This window comes from Pseudochaenichthys georgianus, chromosome 15 (assembly GCF_902827115.2).
Source record: "Pseudochaenichthys georgianus chromosome 15, fPseGeo1.2, whole genome shotgun sequence".
Classification (NCBI taxonomy): Eukaryota; Metazoa; Chordata; class Actinopteri; order Perciformes; family Channichthyidae; genus Pseudochaenichthys; species Pseudochaenichthys georgianus.
In genome coordinates, this window is record NC_047517.1 from 25,896,278 (window position 1) to 25,915,115 (window position 18,838).

General features: G+C 37.6%; 2 protein-coding genes across 3 annotated transcripts; one reads left to right on the plus strand and one right to left on the minus strand.

Moving 5' to 3' along the window:
* The first annotated feature begins 3,390 nt into the window (after window positions 1-3,390).
* cuedc2 (CUE domain containing 2) lies at window positions 3,391-8,112 on the plus strand. Of its 2 annotated transcripts, XM_034100369.1 has the most exons (10): window positions 3,391-3,538; window positions 4,926-5,008; window positions 5,090-5,233; window positions 5,312-5,373; window positions 5,506-5,627; window positions 5,749-5,916; window positions 5,995-6,059; window positions 6,147-6,207; window positions 6,297-6,459; window positions 6,959-8,112. In XM_034100369.1, the coding sequence occupies exons 2-9, from the start codon at window positions 4,935-4,937 to the stop codon at window positions 6,441-6,443; spliced, it is 843 nt and encodes a 280-aa protein (XP_033956260.1). In that variant the 5' UTR covers window positions 3,391-3,538; window positions 4,926-4,934; the 3' UTR covers window positions 6,444-6,459; window positions 6,959-8,112. The 2 variants fall into 2 exon arrangements, with proteins under 2 accessions (XP_033956260.1, XP_033956259.1); XM_034100368.2 differs by having other exon boundaries at window positions 6,297-8,112.
* On the minus strand, window positions 6,835-18,479 carry hif1an (hypoxia inducible factor 1 subunit alpha inhibitor). The gene is made up of 8 exons (XM_034100367.2): window positions 18,076-18,479; window positions 13,361-13,611; window positions 11,951-12,099; window positions 11,448-11,593; window positions 11,068-11,174; window positions 10,657-10,720; window positions 10,461-10,571; window positions 6,835-10,146 (listed from the first exon to the last, which is right to left on the minus strand). Exons 1-8 carry the CDS (start codon window positions 18,253-18,255, stop codon window positions 10,090-10,092), a joined length of 1,065 nt encoding a protein of 354 aa, XP_033956258.1. The 5' UTR covers window positions 18,256-18,479; the 3' UTR covers window positions 6,835-10,089.
* Between the last annotated feature and the right edge of the window lie 359 nt (window positions 18,480-18,838).

The window sequence follows — 18,838 nt, forward strand, 5'->3', positions numbered from 1 at the left end:
TCGAAGCTTCAAATCCAAGTAGGTTAGTGAAATTATTAGTAAGATTTGATTAAAGATGGGTAATGATTTTAAAGGAGGCCTTATATTGTAAAAGTTTCAATTAATTAAACTTTACTGTGCTTGAATTCACTTTGTAAATGCACCTTTTGTAATGCTTTGGAACAGATATGGCAAGTGTTTAAACATTTTAACAAATTCTCTCTCCAATTAACGTGCTGATTCCATCTCATGCCGCACGGTGATTCAACTGAAAACATCTGATGATTCTGTGCCTTTCTATTGTGCGTGCAATGCTATCACTGTCTAAGAAAATACAATAAAATCTAAATATGAAGTCACTGTGGCTGAACTGCAAATCGAACGTTAATAGAATAATGCTGTTCCGACAGACAGCTCCGAGCATTATTGTCTAAAGTTGGGTAAAGGGTAATTAATTTGACATTAAATCATTCAGTGTTTTGGTGACTGATGAGAATTGTAATTTTCTTTTTTTTGCTCAGACTTCCCCCCAGCCAACCCCCAGTCCCCATTGTCTGTGAAAATGGAAATCTGTGCCACCAGTACAATATCCACATTATGTGCCCTGCCTCGACATTGTTGCATGACATGCTTGATTGTACCCTGGCATATAGGAAGGGAAATATGTAAACATACCATTAGCACATATTAACGTTTGTCCTCTGCTTACATTAAAGTGGAATTCATTAGTTTATACGTTTTTTTATGATTTTCTTTCGTGTTTGAATGAAGTACCTCTTAGACATTTGTAGGACAGTCTTGTTTCGAAGAAGACATGCATTTATTTCCAAATCAGTTTCCTTTTATATATGTGCTCTGAACAAACTGAAACAGTTGAAAAGTATATTAAATCCTTCTCTTTTTTTTGCATATATATTTAACTTTCTATTGTCACTCAGATGCACCAAATAGGAAATAGTTCTGTCACAGCGTTTTAACTGAAACATTCTACTGGTCTGTTTCTCCCTCAATGGCAGTTTTTATTAAAAACATGGCTTCAGGCTATATGTGCACTTTGTTCCTTGTTATTATTGAAGGTATATGACATTTGTATACATGGATTTGACTTATTGTGTGTTTCTATGTTGTACAATGATTATTCGACTAAATATATGTGTGTCTCTCGGGTTGTTTGTTTCCTGTAAGACTGTTTAGGAAGGTGTGATGATGACAAACAGCCCGAAAGAATAGTCAAAGCTTTATGAGTGGCGACATCTAATAAGTGAGGCTCATTTCACTAGAGAAATATTTGTATATAGGTAATTTACTTGGTTTGCAATGTCTTAATATACACTATTTAAACATGTATTGGATAAGGACATAATTGGTTAAGGATGTTTCTATACAACCAGTAGATGATGGCATGTTTCCCTCTCACTAACTCACACAAAAGCATGGACTGCTTAGCCATTACATGCACAGAGATGTGATGGCAAATTTGACTAACTTACTTATTATGGGATTAACTGACTTATGTTCTGCTAATGGCAGCTGATCAAATGTAAGTACAAGTATGTTACTACTGCACTGGTGAACTCGCAACCTCTCTGTATTAAATGTAAAGTGTGTTAGAGATTGAATAAGTCTGTTTAGAACATATCAATACTAGTATTTCATCCCGAGATGCTATAAAGTTTAAACTATGGCGTATCTGACATAAGTAGTAAATCTCTTTTGTTGTTTTGTTACTAATGGAAGGTGTCAAAAGCGACCTGCAGCTCCTGATAAGTTCCTGCTGTCAATAATGACTCAATGCTGCCATCTAGTGTTGGGACACACTTTACTTTAAAATAAGAAGAAGAAAAAAACGTCAGCCTGAGTATGTCTGACATGACAGGCAGTAATATTTACCACTAAATGCTGCAATGGTAAAGATTAAATACTGTATATGATTATGGGATCCAGGGTGGCTTTGCATAATTCATGTTTGTTATGGGTTAAGTGTGACACTGCAGTCAAGAATTGGCTTGTATGTAAAGGTGTAATCAAATGTTGGCTGAAGCTTGAGTCTGTATATATTACTCCGAGTGTAAGCATGATGTTACAGTATGCCCCTGAGTATGTGTGTGTGATTGTTAGCGTGTGTTGGTTGCAGGACTCTTCTCAGTATCAGCTCCTGACACAGAAAACCGAGATGCTCTCATTTGCTGTATTTTACACGCTCTCCTCCGATACCTCAGCTCCACCCATCTAGCCATGATCTCAGAGTTGAAACAGAGTTCAGCCAAGTTTAGAATTGTTCGTGCTTGTTTTATCAGCGACGCGTACTATATATCCCCCATGAAATACTACAGCCAGCAAGAGATCTAGGGAGCAGGGAAACAATTGAATGGGCATTAATGATTTACAGGTACATATCTGCTATAATACCAACACAGGCGGAGGAAACTGAGAGCAGGATCTGATGACATCATTGATGTTGCCTCAGGTAACACCTTGATCATCAACTATGTATGCTTCTGGCAAAATATATAAGATAAAGTCCAAGTGAGAGTAGACTATTTACCGGCCTAATGAAGACTAGACCAGTGCTCAGACACTGAGTCAGGATAGGTGGGTCACAGACAGTGTCACGTTTATTAAGAACAAAGACTTTATCAAACATGTTTGCTGTTTATTTATTTGTTAATTTGAAACAGATTGTAACATATTAGAGTCATTAGTATATGTTTCTGATGCAGCTTTTATTGAGAAGCAGTATAATTTATTCAAGACTCAGTCATTAGTGTAGAGATCGTTTAACCTATTGGATTTAACTTTGTTTGTTTTTGAGTCCTGCATTTTGACAAACCCAAAAAGTAAATTGGCTTATACTTTACTGAGATCCAGTTTTTTGTTGCCCTAAAACTTAACTTGCAATAACTATAGTTTAAATAATTTTAGCTTTAGAGATTAAACTGAAATAAAGAGGTAATTTAGGGATTAAAAAAAGCTTCAAAACATGATAATCTTTGCAAAAAATCAACTAAGGGCAGCAACTGCCAATTATTTACATAGTTGGTTGATTCATGAAAAAGGTGCGAGCCCAAAGTGACATCCTTTATTCTTGAAACCCGAAGATATCGATTGTGTAATTAAACAAAACAGAGAATAACAAAGCAAAGCAACTTTGGGGCAATTTTACTTAAAAAATACTCGAATGATTAAATGAATTATCTATTTTTTGTAGTTGCTAATCATCAGTCCCTCAGTAGTGACTGGTCTGTGTCAGAAGCAGTATATAAAGGTCAGAACAGAAGTCAGTGAATAATCAATCAAAAATACTTCTGTGTCTTTACAGAAAACAAAACATAATCTATTCTTAGCTAAAACCATAATTTCGAATCAATTTTAAACAATAACTTCGCAGCTGCACAGACATTCAAACAGCTGCAGTTAACCAGACTGTTTACAAAGGATGTGACGTGCTAGTGTTTTGAATCGTGCAGGCTAACCAGCAGCACGGATAGCACGCAAACACCATCCCCTTCACACATTTGGGGGTAACTGTGAGCTTCATGTCCCTATAATATCTGCCACAGTAAGTTTAACTCCATTCACATTCGGTCCGGTATAGCGTTAATTAACGAGGTTGGTTTAGCATAGAACACGTTAGCTTGCAGTTGCTAACAATAACTAGCCTTAGCAACCTACCGTTATTTCTCCAGGAAACAATGATGTAGGCTACTGTAACCGCATTGACGAATACACAATGATAATGTTAAGTCATTTATGACGGTGCATGGAACAATTGGCTGTTTGTGGTGGATGATAACACACGCCTGCAACGGTTTAACTTTAGCAAATTGTAGCTTAACGGTGTCGTTGTTTATTAAACATTACGTTAGCTAGGTTAGCTGCTAATTATATGTAATGTCCAAGTAATGTGTGGCCAACAAATGCATAACACTAGGAGTGTTGTTAACCTAACGTTATGAGTGTGGGGCAACACACGTGGTTGGTGTTATAAGCTACATGTATAATTATCTTTGTAACGTTTGGGTCACTGTCACTTTAATACTTACTTTGATTTTGGAGTGCGTCGACTATTCAAATGTGTGTTGTAGTTGCATCCAGGCCTGTCGATTTGTGGTGAAATTAATCAAAACCCCCAAATTAGAAGTTCAGTAACTTTCGGTGGGTCGTAAAAGTCAACACTCACCTATCGCGACAGCGAGGTGTGGCAGCAAAATCTCATCACCAAGCTTTCATAATAAATGCTTTTACAACATCTTCATGGGACGTTTGGTCTGAGCTAAGCAACATGTGTACACGAAGGACAACTGTTGTTTTTGGTTATTCAAAGTTTGCAGTCGCGTCTCCTCGGTTGTGGAAAGTAACTAAGTACATCTTCTAATTTATACTTCTTTATACTTTTGCTCTACTACATTTTGGAAGCAAATGTTGGTACTTTTTACTCCACTACATTGCTTTTACAGATTTGTTTACTAGTTACTTTATAAGTTGACGATTTTGACACACAATATTTGGAAAAACGTTTAAATATGATTGTTTTGTTATAAATTAAACTGTCCAACGTTATACTTACTGTAAGTAACTAAATCCATGGGTGGCAAGTTTTTTGGTTAAAAATATAAAAAAGTTCCATCTTTTTAAATGGGAAGATTTGCTGCTTTTTCTTTAACATACTTAAATATTGTTTAAGCTTTTTCTGCAATGATTATTTTTCTTCCAATACTTTAAAGTACATTTTACTCATCGTACTTCAATACTTTTACCTGAGTACCATTCTCGATGCTGTACTTTTACTTGAAATTGAGTATTTTTGCATTGTTGTATTAGTACTTTTATTCAAGTAAAGAATCGGAATACTTTTTCCACCACTGGTGCTGCTCACTATAACTGCCTTGACTCTCTGTAGCTGAACTCCAGCACTACTGACCCTTTATTTCTCTATTGCACAAAAGGAGATCGCAATGGAACTCCACAAAATCATCCACAGTGTGATGTACGAATTTATTCAGGCTTACATTCCTGACGCAGATCTCAGGTAAACAATTGCCCAACTTTCGTAGAATCTTTACAAAAAAGTCAGTCTTACAATAACCTCTTTTTTTACCGCTCAATGCAGCACACTGGATGATGTTCTTCTGTTTTACATCACTGGAGTCCTGGAGGATCTGGGCTCCGAGCAGAGTGTCGAGGAGAACTTAGACGTGGAGGACTTTGCAGAAATGCTAGAAGCTTACATACCTGGCTTTGCTGAAATTGACAGGTAAACAGGCAGTTACACTGTGTTCTATTACATAACTCCAACGTTTGTTGTTCCTACAATTATGTTTTATATTTGCAGTGTCAAGGTCTGTGAAATGATGTTCAATCTAGCTTCAAAACTGGCAACTGCTCGGACCTCAGGTACTATTTTTCTTTACATTTTTATTATTTCTAATACATGCGGCAACTTTTCCAAATGTTTTTTTTATAATATTGGATCATCAGCTAACAGTTGTACTACAGTATTCTGATGTGAATTTGTTTCCTATGAAGAAATTGTTGAGCTTAAGGCAAGGACAAAAGAGATTTCCTTGAAACCCCCCACCCTGCCCAGTGAACCTCCACCAGCGGAAACGCAGTGCCTTAAAACACAGACAGAGGGCGCCACTGCCAAGGTAATCATTTCAGCACAATATTTCCTTTACTTTCATTTTACGTTTTCTCATTGTGTGACCCACTGTTGATGTAGTTAGCAATAATGTAATTTGGAGCTAATAACTTCGTGTAAATGTCCAGCAACCAGTGTCTAAGTGGGAGTCCCAGGAGCAGCATCTGTTGGAAATGTTTCCAAAGTGCAGTCTGTCCGATGCTCGCAGCGCCCTGTGTATTGCCAAAGGAGACATCGAGGAAGCTGTGCGCCTTATCATAGAGGGCGACGTCCAACTCAGCCAAACTCCTCTTAACGTGAGTAAATGCTACACATTGAAACACTGCCACTGTGTGTGTTATGCAGTGTGATTTAATGGTGTTCTGTTGTCTCAGGTAAACCCCGGGAAGAGTATTTCCTCAGTGCCAGACCAAAAACTTAAAGAGAGCATCCTTGAGAAGTGAGTAAGATTGCTATCATCCTGTGGAGAGTAGAGCTGGCCTCACTTCTTTGTTGCTATTTGTATGATTATGTTTCTTCTCCATAGGTACATGTTGGTTGACAGGGATGAAGATAAAAAAACACACAGGCCTTTGCCCCCTAAAGAGGTAAGTTATCCTCCATTTAAAATGTAATTATACCATAGTTACATATGTTTCATGCATTAAAACCCTTATCCTGGTGGTTTTTTTTACAGGCTCCGAAGAAGCTAGTTCGGTACCACGGTAACCAGGTGGTAACCACAAAAGGAGAGCGCTATCAGCTGGTGAAGAAAGATGACGAAGAGGACATGAAGAAGACGTATGTCAACCTGAAGCCTGCACGAAAGTACAGATTCCATTGATGATGAGCACAACAGTGTAAGAGCAGCTACTGTTTACACTTTTATGTTATTTATTAAGTTAATTTGGCTCAAGTATAGGAACATATATTTGTAGGTGTGTCAGTGGCTTATTTTGAAATTGTGTTGCCATTTTATGCCTTGGTTAAAACATTAAATCAGTGTTTCAGTTGCTTGAGAAGCTTTTAAAATGTGTGATATTTTGGTGAGGATGTTGTAACTTGTGTTCTCGTGTAACAGCCTAACCTAATCAGAATCTACTTGTTGCCATCTCAGCAGGTCTGATGTTGCACTGACATTATTGTCCTTTTTTACCTCTTCATTTATTTATGTTCACTCCCAAACGAGGATATAGATTAATTATCATGACGTTGTCGAGGTGGATCTATTATCATTCCTGTAAATAAGATCTTATGGTGCTGTAGAGCTTCTTCTAGACATTTCAAGTCATGCATTTTCATGTAAATATATATCATTGATGCCAATTTCATTTAAAATTATATTTTTACATCATCCAGGAATACAGTGCTGGGAAAAGGCTCGGTCAATCCTTATGAATGGGACAATTTGTTGTGCTACAAAATGTTTTTTAAATAAAAAGTATTTTCTGAAACTTTTTTTAATGCCAATTTCTACAGGGGCTATCTTCAGCATTCCTCACCTAAGAATGTATTTATGGTTCCCCTGAGTTAGGGATTTAGTTGAAATGTTACTTAAATTGAACCCACAGTTTATTTTACTAGAATAAGACCATCATTTCAGTACCGAGTGTCGACTCAAAACAACGATTATCTGGATAACGTTGCGAACAAATCTGTGTTTTTTTATCAATTTGTTCCAGATTTTAGCAAAATTATTCCGATAGCTTTTTCAGGAGATCTATGGTGAACAAGGTTGTGTGCTTTGGAGGCGGATAAGTTCAACCTTGAATTGTCCTCATCACAAGTAGCTCTGCTGCTAACACTCGAAGTCCTGATTAAATGCTAATTAATTTTCTAGCACAACAAATTCAAGTCTCAAGAGGTGCAGAAACTGTTACAGCACTATCATTTTTGACATATTAAAATGGAGCACTGTGGTTGCCCGCTAAATGTTAAGCGAAACATGCTGCCGAAGGACTTGATTTTGAAGTTTGTTCCAATAGAATTATCTCTATTTTTAGTAAAGCTGTTTAGAATTGCAAATTCTCCAATCAAGTATTTATTGTGAAGAGGGCCGTTGTGTGCTTTAAAGGTCTGCTAACATGATGTTGGTCCTCTATCACAGCTCCTCTCATCTCATTTGTGTCGTGAATTTTGCTTCGCTTGTAATTGTTGGTTGTGGAGATTTTGATTATGATTGGTTTCTCATTTTATTCTCGTCAGTTGTATTGGGATAAATGGGTTAGTCAGGAGTTTTTTTGTGGGTTTTTTCCAAATATATACTGTTTTTTGTTGTGTTCCACTGTACAACTATAACTGGCAACTGTAAGTATTGTTTTTGATTGGTGGTTCTTCTGAGGTAGTTGTAATGCAATGAGTGTTGAAAAGATGTGTTGTTACTGCAGCAAACGTGTCTTTAGTTACTTTATAAAACTCCCAAGTCAAGTTTTTTTCAGAGTTTGAACACTGCGCTACGAGAAAACTAACGCACAATTTGTAGTAAATAAATATTAATTTTTATATATCATTCACATTGTGTTTTTTTTAATTGTTCACGCGTTCAAATATTTTGAATTCATAGCTTTGTGTATATAAACCATCACATCATTCAGGACTCGGTTGTGTTGAAGTTTGAAAACAAACTTTATTCATAGGAACAAGGAGAGCACATACTGTCTGTTCAAACAACAAAACAGGCTTGTATCAATTAAACCAACTCTATCTATGAACCCTTGTCAATCTCACCTTTAAAGCTGTTTAATACCAGAGTGAAAACAAACAAAAAAATCAAGTCATAACATGTTGTGCGATGCACACACAGTAAACAGGATCAACCTAGCAATAGGGGAGAGAAACATCAGTCTTACATCATAAATAAAACATTTTTAAGGAAGAAGTATTTCTTTTTCATGATCTTGTGATTTGTAAGAAAAAGATATGCACAATGCTAGCACGTGTATATTCTTAAAATGATGGATGTTGAGGTTTTTATAGTTCACTTCAGTGTCAGGAGGACAAAGAGTTCTGAATATGGAGAGGCTGTCTCCTGGTGTGTTTGTTGGTTTGGCACAATCAGCACAACACGTGAAATTATTGTCCCCTTTTTTTTTTAATGCACATTCTTTAAACATTTCTGAAGTGCACTTTTAACCTGAAAATAAAACAGCAATCCCCGTTGCTTTTACTTTACTAAGTATTTTTAAGTAATGTTGCATGTAAGCAAAACATACGTGCATTTCCAAGGATTGTAAACCGACAGAAATCAAGAGCACGTACAGGTTTCCAAGTGGAATCAAACTTTTGAACACATCACAAGGAGATTTCATCTCAGATCCCTCTGCATTTAATAGAGCACAGTGAATATTTGAAATGCAGCACTATAGTGCATGGACCAGGTAACTAGACAACTTCACCACTAGATGGCATTTAATGTTGCAATCATAGCGTTGCAATGCAATGGCTGATACATACAGTAAGCTACATCCCAGCAGAGGGCATTGCTACTTCAGTCTTTTGATAAGAGACATTAATCAAAATTGTAATCTGTTCAGGTTAACCACTTATACCATTTGAAACTTAAATAAAATACAAAAAAAGCAAATGCAGGCAATGTTTTCTTGATAAGTTAACTGTATTTGCAAAAAAATTTGCAGTGTCTTACTTTTCAGTGTTCCCTCGCCTATTACTGGTACTCGGAAAAACACATTCATAAAGTCAAATAAATCAAACAAGCAAGAACATAAATTCACATAAAGCAGCATTGCTCGGCTTTAACATTTTAGCTGCAAGCAGTCACATATTCTTTCCCACACATGTTTTTTGATCATACTCATCCCAGTGTTTCAAGGCTTTTATTGTCATGCTACAGTGTAGTTATGACAATGAAAACCTTAGGTCTTCTCACTGTCCTCATGTGTTTTATTACCATGCCTATGCTGTCTTCACTGAAACGGAAAATGTGTGCAGATCCCTTCCCAAAAAGCATGTAGTAAGGCGTGGAGATGCGTGGATAAATATTTTGTAAACACTTTAAAGAACTGTGATCTTTCTGAAGCAAATATGTGATAAAGATGGAGAATACAATATGATCCCTCCACACTTTGTAAGTTTACCCACAACTGAGTGATTACATTTGAATAAGAAATGTACTGCATTTAAGTTTGCATTCACGATTATATTCCACGACTCATCCACTAGTAAAGTAAAGAGGTTGTTTAAAAGGTACCAAACGCACACAACTTATCAACTGGTTGAAAAACGTGAATTATGAGAATGTTGTGAAAACATTGTTTCACATGAATATGTCTAGACTTAAGCCAAATTAGGCCTGCTATTTAAGGACAAAAGACTTCTTCAAGAAGGGCACATTCTCCTTAAAGTAGTCAGATGGCACTGGGAGACCACTGAAGCAGAATGGTTTTAAAATGTCCGCTTGCCGTGCAATGATATGGAGCTCCAAAGTCAGACTTCCACACAGCAAACCAAAGCTGCTTTCCAAAGTAGAGTGTCTAACTGTGATCCTGGTCATATCGCCCGTTGATCATCGTTTTCAGTAAAGGTCCGACCTACAGGGAAACAAGTGGACTGTTGGTTAAGAAAGGCTACTTCACATTGTCAGACGTATTGCATGGTCCCAGAATGCATAGATCTTTCTTTTGTACTAAATCAGGTACGCCATAAATATTCACAGTAATTAGGTTGCTGGAAGGGTCAGCATGCCCCGGGGATTTCATGTAATGGATGTTAATTTCATAACCGGTGACCTAAATGTGGATCTGATTTGATGTTCTAGAAAGTGACTTTGGACCATAGTGTGTGACTTATGCAGCTGATGATAGGAAGGAGTTTGTTAAGATGGTATAATAGGAGGTGCTTTTACCTCTTGTGTGTCTCCAAGTGCTTCTCCCAGCATTTTCTCAATATTTCTCATGATGGCCACCTTCTGATGAGCTCGCAGCGGGTACTCTATCCTCTTTGGTGTGGAGGCACCCTGAACAAAAGGAACACATAAGTGAGTGATCATAAAGCAACATGATAACACAAAGTTAAAGTGACAAAGGCTCAAATATACATACTTTGTACCAGAAGTTTACAGTGATCGTCACCCCACCGTTCAACAGGGATTCAATATGATGCCACCTGAGGAAAGAATATAAATATAGATAACTAAATTCATCACACACTGCTCCACATTAGCTAAACTATGGAAACTGTATTATACATTTGACAGCATAAATATCTATCAACAAAAGCCTGAACAACAAATACAAATAAAACATTGATGAATCATTTTCTAACAGCATGTTGAGGCGTTAAATATAAAAAAGAACATACTGGAAACCAGAGAGATTAAATAAACATCAGCTGGCAGTGCATCCAAGAAAGTCAATGCTTAGAGATAATCATCTGTTATAGAGGTGGAGCTCATTTTTCTACAGAAGGAATACATAATTTCTTTAGAAAGACCATGCAGACGTAGATCTTACCAATACATCGGGATGTAGAGCACATCTCCGGGGCCCACAATAGTCTCATAGCCAACAACATTTGTAAAATTTGGAAACCTCTCAAAATCGGGCTTATCAAAATCAACCTAAGAAGGAAACAATTACGGATAAGTAAACAAAACATGAAGATGCAATTCAACGCAAATGTCGGAAAAGTAAAAGGGAAAGTCTTACTTTTGAATAATGTGCTAGTTTATGAAGTATTTATACATTTTCTTGTCTATGGAAATACCACCAATTTATCTTTTTCACTTTCTTCAATAGTCATAATTTTCTATGAGAACTTTGCTGTGAAAAATCTTTACCACTATGCTATTACAAGTTCACATATTATTAAACCCTAGGTTTGTGCTGCGTACTTGGCTCTGCCGGTCACAGGGGTGGTGCACAGGGTACGGGTAGAGACACTCAAACTGGTCTGGAGGGAAGAGGATGCATCTCTTCTGGCCTTTGATCTGTGCGAAGAAGTTCTGCTGCTCATCGTAATGCGCTGGTGTCACGTTGCCTGTGGGGAGAGAATATTCACAGAAAATGTTACGTTTTGAAAAACATTGAGGCCCACATTATACAGCAGAACATAAGCAACTTGTATTATGTATAAAGTATCCTATGATTATATTTTTTTAGTAGTAAGTTGGTCTACTAATGGTTATTCTAACTTATTATGTATATGTATAAATCTATATATACTCGATAGATAGACAGTATATGTTCTGCTGTTGAAATGAACATATTTACTTTTTAATAACGCTTTTAAGTCATGTATAATGACTTCACAGCTGCTGTAACAGAACAATTCCAACATTTTGGAACAATAAAGTATATATAATCTAATCTCACTGCTTCCTGTAGGAGTGCTTACCCTCCATGCCTATGAGCAACAGGTTTGATGTCAGCTGTCCCCAGTTTCTCTTGGCTTGCTGCTTGTTGATCCAGTTCCAGTTGAAACCAAGGAAGTCAACAACTATCTTCTTCCCGACTGTGTCATTCAGGGTCTGTTGCAGATAAACCCTTGAAATGCATGAGAAAAAAAACATTTATGAGCGACCTTGTTTTGCTCTATGAGACATGAAACAAGTCGCAATGCAGCTCATTTTACTCTTAATGTGTCTGCAGGGTATACGCTTGTTTACAAGGCACTTCTGTTTCAGCAGACTACATCTCTTTAACCCTCCTGTTGTGTTCGGGTCAAATCTGACCGATTTAATACTTTCATCAATCATAACTTTTTTGTTTTACATTCGATTGCATTAAGGCTTCATGATATCCTTCACAGTAGACATTTGAACATATAAATTGCTGATCACCGCTTTCATTGAATTTTGGATGATTTAGTCAACGTTGTAACACCCATGGTGTTCCCGGTTAAAAATGATCGCCATAGAGAAAAGGAATTAGTAACCATCCGGATCAGATAAAGCGCACACACACACACACACACACACACACACACACACACACACACACACACACACACACACACACACACACACACACACACACACACACACACACACACACACACACACACACACACACACACACACACACACACACACACACACACACACACACACACACACACACACACACACACACACACACACACACACACACACACACACACACACACACACACACACACACACACACACACACACACACACACACACACACACACACACACACACACACACACACACACACACACACACACACACACACACACACACACACACACACACACACTAGATGTGTTCCCCTCTTATGTGCCCAATCCCCCCCATGTGAATCACACCTGGCTCAAGCAATACATGTTCAGTGTCTGTTCTTTGTATATTTACTGCAGTTTTTCATGTATACCAGTAGTCTGATACAATATTTACAGTTTGAAAGGGTGTTAAATGACATTTGGTGATGATTAATGGACAGTAAAATTCAAGAGATAAGATCCACTGTAAGCACCAGAGAGCCAAACAGGTTTAGTAAGTGATCTGTACGTGTGCTGCAGGGCACAGTAACAGGCTAGTCCCCTGATTCTCACGTCTAAATGCTTAGTCTGTTGCTCCATCTTCCTGTGCCAATTTATGTTTTCAAAAACACCCTTTATTGTTAAGCACATGTGCAACACAGTCACATTTAGTTCCTGGCCTGGCAAAGCTTCAAAGAGACAACTGTGTTGTGATTAAGCATCAGCCCAGGAGTTAATATAAACAAACCGTATATCATACTCTTGTTCCAATTTATTTATAGATATATAAATGTGTCTTACCTCTCCTCTCCTCCCATTTCCTCAGTTTTGTGCATTTTTTCTACAAATTCCGAGAATTTCATTTCCATCCGTTCTGACTTGGGGACAAAGTTCTTAAAGTTAGCCATTTTTTTTTCATCATAGTAGAGGAATTTATGGTTGTGTGCAGTGTAAACAGAGAAGTCTCCATTTCCAATGTTCTCCTGGAGATAGTCAATGTCCCATTTGAGTGCTGGATAGACAAGGTTTGTGTCTGTTAAAACCACTGGCTCCTGAAAACAGATAAAGAACATTTCAATGTACACAAACATAATACAATAATATTACAACAAGCCTTTGTTTAGTTTATGTCATGAGAATAAGCCTTTACACAAGTGAATGCACAATGCAGCAAATGCACTATAGAATAAGCACTGCTGAAAGGGATCACTGGTTTTCCATACATAATTTAAAGGACTGGTTCTTTCATTATTATGGGATTTAAGGTTTTCTAAATGTACTATAGTGGCATACACCTTAAATGAATAGTCATATTGTTAATATGGTAATAACAGTTGATAATAAAATAAAATATGTAATAATTTTAAAGAAAGAGATATTACTGCGAACATTGTGTATATCACTTGTTTCATCTAGCGTATGGCGTATGGCACTTTTCTTCACAAAATTCCCAAACTACTGGTAATTATATGTATTTTATAAACTTCTGTGCAAAAAAGGCACATATCTCAACACATGACGACAGAGTCCATCGATACGGCAGTCCATGGCATTGCACACACTCCGAGGACTACGTGACCAACTGAACGTACACCAGCACGCATTCCCTCTCCACCCCCCTCCCTCCCCCTCTCTCTCTCTCTTCATCTCTCTCGCTCTGCACCGGCTCGGTGTTTCACTTTTGCCCGAAAGCGCGCGGACTCTGCGGTGGTAAAGAGTTAGAATAATGTTGTGCTTGTTGTAAAATCAGCATTATGTGTGTCTTTTTGAACAGGCTAACTCAAATGTATCTTAGGTCTTGATTCTGCCTGGATAAGATTGGATGCGCAGTTGCGCACAGGAATACGTGTTGCGTTTACCCAGGGTACAAGAAGGATGTTTTTAAACAGTTAACGTTATCTAATATGGCGACGTGGACGAGCCATATTTAGACACATTAGTGCTGTTCTTATAGCACTCTCACCAGTGTACTTCCCTGTTAAGTTCGCAATAGAAACTAACCTTTTTTTTTACAAGTTAATGTGATATCTATTCATCAGTGTATCACAGTTAGTGTTTAGAACTAACCAATGAGATTCCCAAAACAGCGTTTGATAATTACCTTTTCACTGAGGCCAAACCAATAACAGTGTAAACAAATGGTGAATAAGAGTGCTACATGCATGTGGTTTTATCTTGCACTTTAACTCCTCCATTATATTAGTGCAAATTGCACACAATAACAAATCGTTTGTATTCGACCTGACTGATTGTGTTGCTCATCATCCCCTATTTTGTCAGCACATTTCAGTTTACACTTTATTTCTTAACTAGCTTAGCTTCATGACTTCATGAAAGCAGACTTTGAGGACTTAAAGAAATACAATTGTTGAAATATGGATGCAAATTATGAATCTCATTGTGAAAAACAATATCTACAATTAGGTTGAAGGTACAAATCCAGTAAAGTCAGCCCACGTTAACGCTGACAATACATAAAAACATGTTTTTAATGCGGTTATGCAAGAACATTAATTTCCTTAACAGTTAAACAAAATACATATTCTGCCTTCTTGAACTTGGAAAATGCTTTTTACTTCACTTGAGCAATATTGATGTAAATTCAAATGTGGTGCGTGGGTTAAAATTCCATAAGAGTTTTGCTATTCTTGTAAACCATTTGTCAAGAGCTGGAAATAGTAGGTTTGAATCATCCAAAACTGAGTGAAAATACAGAAGCATTTTGTGAAGTTTTGATGACAACTGATTCCTATTCCTGTACAATAGGAATCATTAGACAGAAGAGAAAGCTTCAGGTCTGATCATCTAGACAGAATCTAGCTATGCTAACATCTTTGTGCACCTGTATCTGGATAAGAGACACTTTAATAAACTCCTGGCTGTTTCTTTTCATATTCTCAACAAGCACTAGCTTTATTCAAGTCAATAGGATCCTGCATCACAATAAACATAATTGGTGGTTAATTAACATAATGACATGATGTGTACAGCGTAGCTTTCTGCAATCATGAGAAAATAAGCGATTTTTCACCTAACCATAAAATGCACCAACATACCTGTAACGCTATCAATTGATATACTGTTTTATCAGCAGGCAGCCAGCCTCATGAAGCCTCTTCCTAACTTTTTCAAGCTGCTTTGGCCACCATCATGTTATAGCCTATCTACACTTAATATGGCACCCCATATTACCCCAAGACAACAAACTTTGCTTACAAGTCCACTCTATATTAATTACTACATTAAGGGTGGGGTGAATATGCATTTCCTTTTAAAACAAGTACAATAAGAAGTCACAATGCACGTAGTATTGCACGTCCATGAAAGCCATATGCTTTATTGCCCTATCAGGTTGTCTTTGTTCAACATGAAGCCATCCTGGGAAACGCTCCATCTGACTCTGATAATGAATACAAAATTATGACATGGGATGAGGTTTGTCACCACAAGTGCAATGGTGTGTGTTTCTTTTTGTATGTCTTCATGTGTTCAGGATGATTTGTCATGTTTCAAAATCAAATCAAGTTTTATTTATATAGCACATTTATAAACGATTTTTGGTCGAGCCAAAAAGTGCTGTACATATAATAAAAATAGCCTATAGAGACACTTTACAGCAAATACAACAGCACAGATTGTTCAGAATATCAGTATGAGAAAAACGAAACCCTCTATCCTTAGACCCTAACAACGTACAAGGAAAAACTTCCGGAGAAAACCCACAGTTTAAGGGGGGGAAATGGGAGAAACCTCAGGGAGAGCAAAAGAGGAGGGATCCCTCTCCCAGGACGGACAGACGTGCAATAGATGCCGTGTGTAAATCGAAGAGATAATACATTTTACAGCATATAGACCGAATGTTAGGAAATGCATGTGTCTGTAATAAGAAGATGAATCCACGAGGATGTCAGCTACAATCCCGTGGAAGCCATCAGGGAAGCAGCATGACGCTTAACCCACTGATTTTTCACCAAAAAATGAGAGGGGAAAGAGGACATCCACATGAGTTCATATAGCCTACTGGTGACTGAACCCACCACGGTATGGCTTTTCTGACTAAGCAACAACAAAAATGTCAGCTCAGCAGGTGAGTCAAACTACCTGATGTGACATCTCCAAGAGCAGTGGTTCCCAACCTTTTTTCCCAAGAGCCCCCCCAAATGACTCCTGTTGGAAGTTTCCCCCCCACACACAAGGGGGGGCGCAACAGCGGTAATTCAAGTTTAAAAGTCTCAAAAATGCTACAGCTACTGTCACAAACTGGATGAATGAGGAGTATTTTGTTAAAGGAGGATGAAAGCGTAATTAAGGAGCACTATTGGAGTGACTTTGATGGTTATTGGACTCAGGATTAATTCATTTGGATTCCCGCTGTATGAAGAAATTAAAGGACGGCGCAAGTGGAAACAATTCACAAGGGGATTAAACTGTTTAAAACACATGCTCAAAGTGAGCCGGATTTTGCCGATGTGTTTATGTGGATTAAAAAGTCGTAAATAATCTACAAAATGGAGGAGACCAATCTGATCGGAGCAACTTTGACAAATAATCCAACTGAAACCGGCATGGACAATGACAATGTTTTAAAAATGCGCTTATCCAGAAAAGCCTGGTTTGGACACTTTACGGGCAGAAGAAAAATGTCTATTAAAAAAATAATTATACATTTCTGTCTTGTTATGCCTATAATAGTTACTAACTTGAAGTAAAAAAAAAAAAAAGAAAAGTCTAAATATGATATTTCGCTTCAAATCATCTGAGGTCTGGCGCCCCCCCCCTGCGACCTTTGGCGCCCCCCAGGTTGGGAACCACTGTCCAAGAGGATTACTTTTGAAAACCCCAATAAGCTTTGCAGTTATAATATGTTTCATTATGCATTTCCAAAACTATAAACACTCCAAAGAAAAAGTCAGATTTAAAAAAACAATGTACTATTACATGTATCCTGATTTTAACTACTCAAGATCTTCCTTGTTGTCAGTATATTGGTTTATTTTGTTAATATAAACTTCAGTAAAGAGGTAAGCATTATACAGCATGGTTCACGTGTGGTACTACCTTCTCAAGTGCTTCAAATCATTGCAAATGGTAATCTAGAAATCTTATTACAGGAATAACATTTATGTTTTAACAATTAACCATTGCAATGGCCAATGGAGTAGGCCTATACAGTATGCAATATTTAAAAAACTAAATTATAGAACAGAATATCCAATGTTAAAAATCCCTTTCTCTTGTGTCTTATTTTAAACGAGGATACATAATAATAATGTTCCCTTGAAGGACTTTAATAGCCTTTACTAAGTGCTTCACTCAAAACCAGGCTAGGGTTAATACACTTGTAAATTGTATAGCAACGTTTTACTTTCACATCCTCTCTATATGTTAATGAGATATTGCACACCAATTCATGCTTTTGACCAATAACCTTATATAAAAGGGATTGTGCTGCAGGTCTCCATGCTGAAAAACATACAGATCTCTACATTAAAGTTGAGCTATCTGAGTGGCTTTACCTCGTTGTTTATTAGGATCTCTGCTCTGGGGTCTGCATGAGACAGTCTGGGGATGGGCTTGGTTTGGAAAGAGTATTTTCGGAGCTGAGACTCATCCCAGCCCCGGCTCTGGACGCCAGTGAAAGCCACTCCGCCTTCACTGGTCGCCGGATCAGCCTCCGCGACGGACACCGCTGCCATGGTCTCCGACAAGCTGGTTCCCTGCCTCCGTCCTCCTCACAATGAAACACCCACACACCTCCTCTCTTCCAGACTCTGCTAGGCCACAAAGACTTTCATACAGGCTTTCCCATTCACCGTTATTAAATTAACGAAGGAGAAGCCGTCCTGCTGCAGCCCCTCTCCCCGGCTGTTCCGTGTAGCTGTTTACACACCGTGTCTCAGCGCCAGTTACGACAACGGAAGTCCAAAAACAGTTATCGTCACGTGGTTCATGTAGATAGATCGTTCCCCGGAAGTTCATGGCGGGCAATGTGAATGCATTGATAACAGGAGATAGAACTACGATTGTTTGGTAATTATTAGTGAATAAAGGTTTTGATTTGCAATATTTATAGAACAAATGAATATGTGTATGTATTTACATCAATATGTTTTAAAAAATAAAATATTCTAATATTAAGTGATAATATTAGGATTAGTGTGAACAACTAGTTTACATGTTAGGCTAACAGTGCCTTGGTTAAAGAGCCTGTTGCTGTTTATGTATAGCTTTGAATTCTTTAAAACCAATATTATCTTCTTAAACTTGTATAGTAGTCAG

Coding starts and splice junctions, on each gene's coding strand:
- cuedc2 (XM_034100368.2), top strand. CDS start 4,935: ATGGAACTCCACAAAATCATCCACAGTGTGATGTACGAATTTATTCAG. Junction 5,628..5,748: donor CAGAGGGCGCCACTGCCAAG/GTAATCATTTCA, acceptor GTAAATGTCCAG/CAACCAGTGTCTAAGTGGGA. Junction 6,060..6,146: donor AAAGAGAGCATCCTTGAGAA/GTGAGTAAGATT, acceptor TCTTCTCCATAG/GTACATGTTGGTTGACAGGG.
- hif1an (XM_034100367.2), bottom strand. CDS start 18,255: ATGGCAGCGGTGTCCGTCGCGGAGGCTGATCCGGCGACCAGTGAAGGC. Junction 10,721..11,067: donor CTCTACATCCCGATGTATTG/GTAAGATCTACG, acceptor TTCTTTCCTCAG/GTGGCATCATATTGAATCCC. Junction 10,147..10,460: donor CACTTGGAGACACACAAGAG/GTAAAAGCACCT, acceptor GTTTCCCTGTAG/GTCGGACCTTTACTGAAAAC.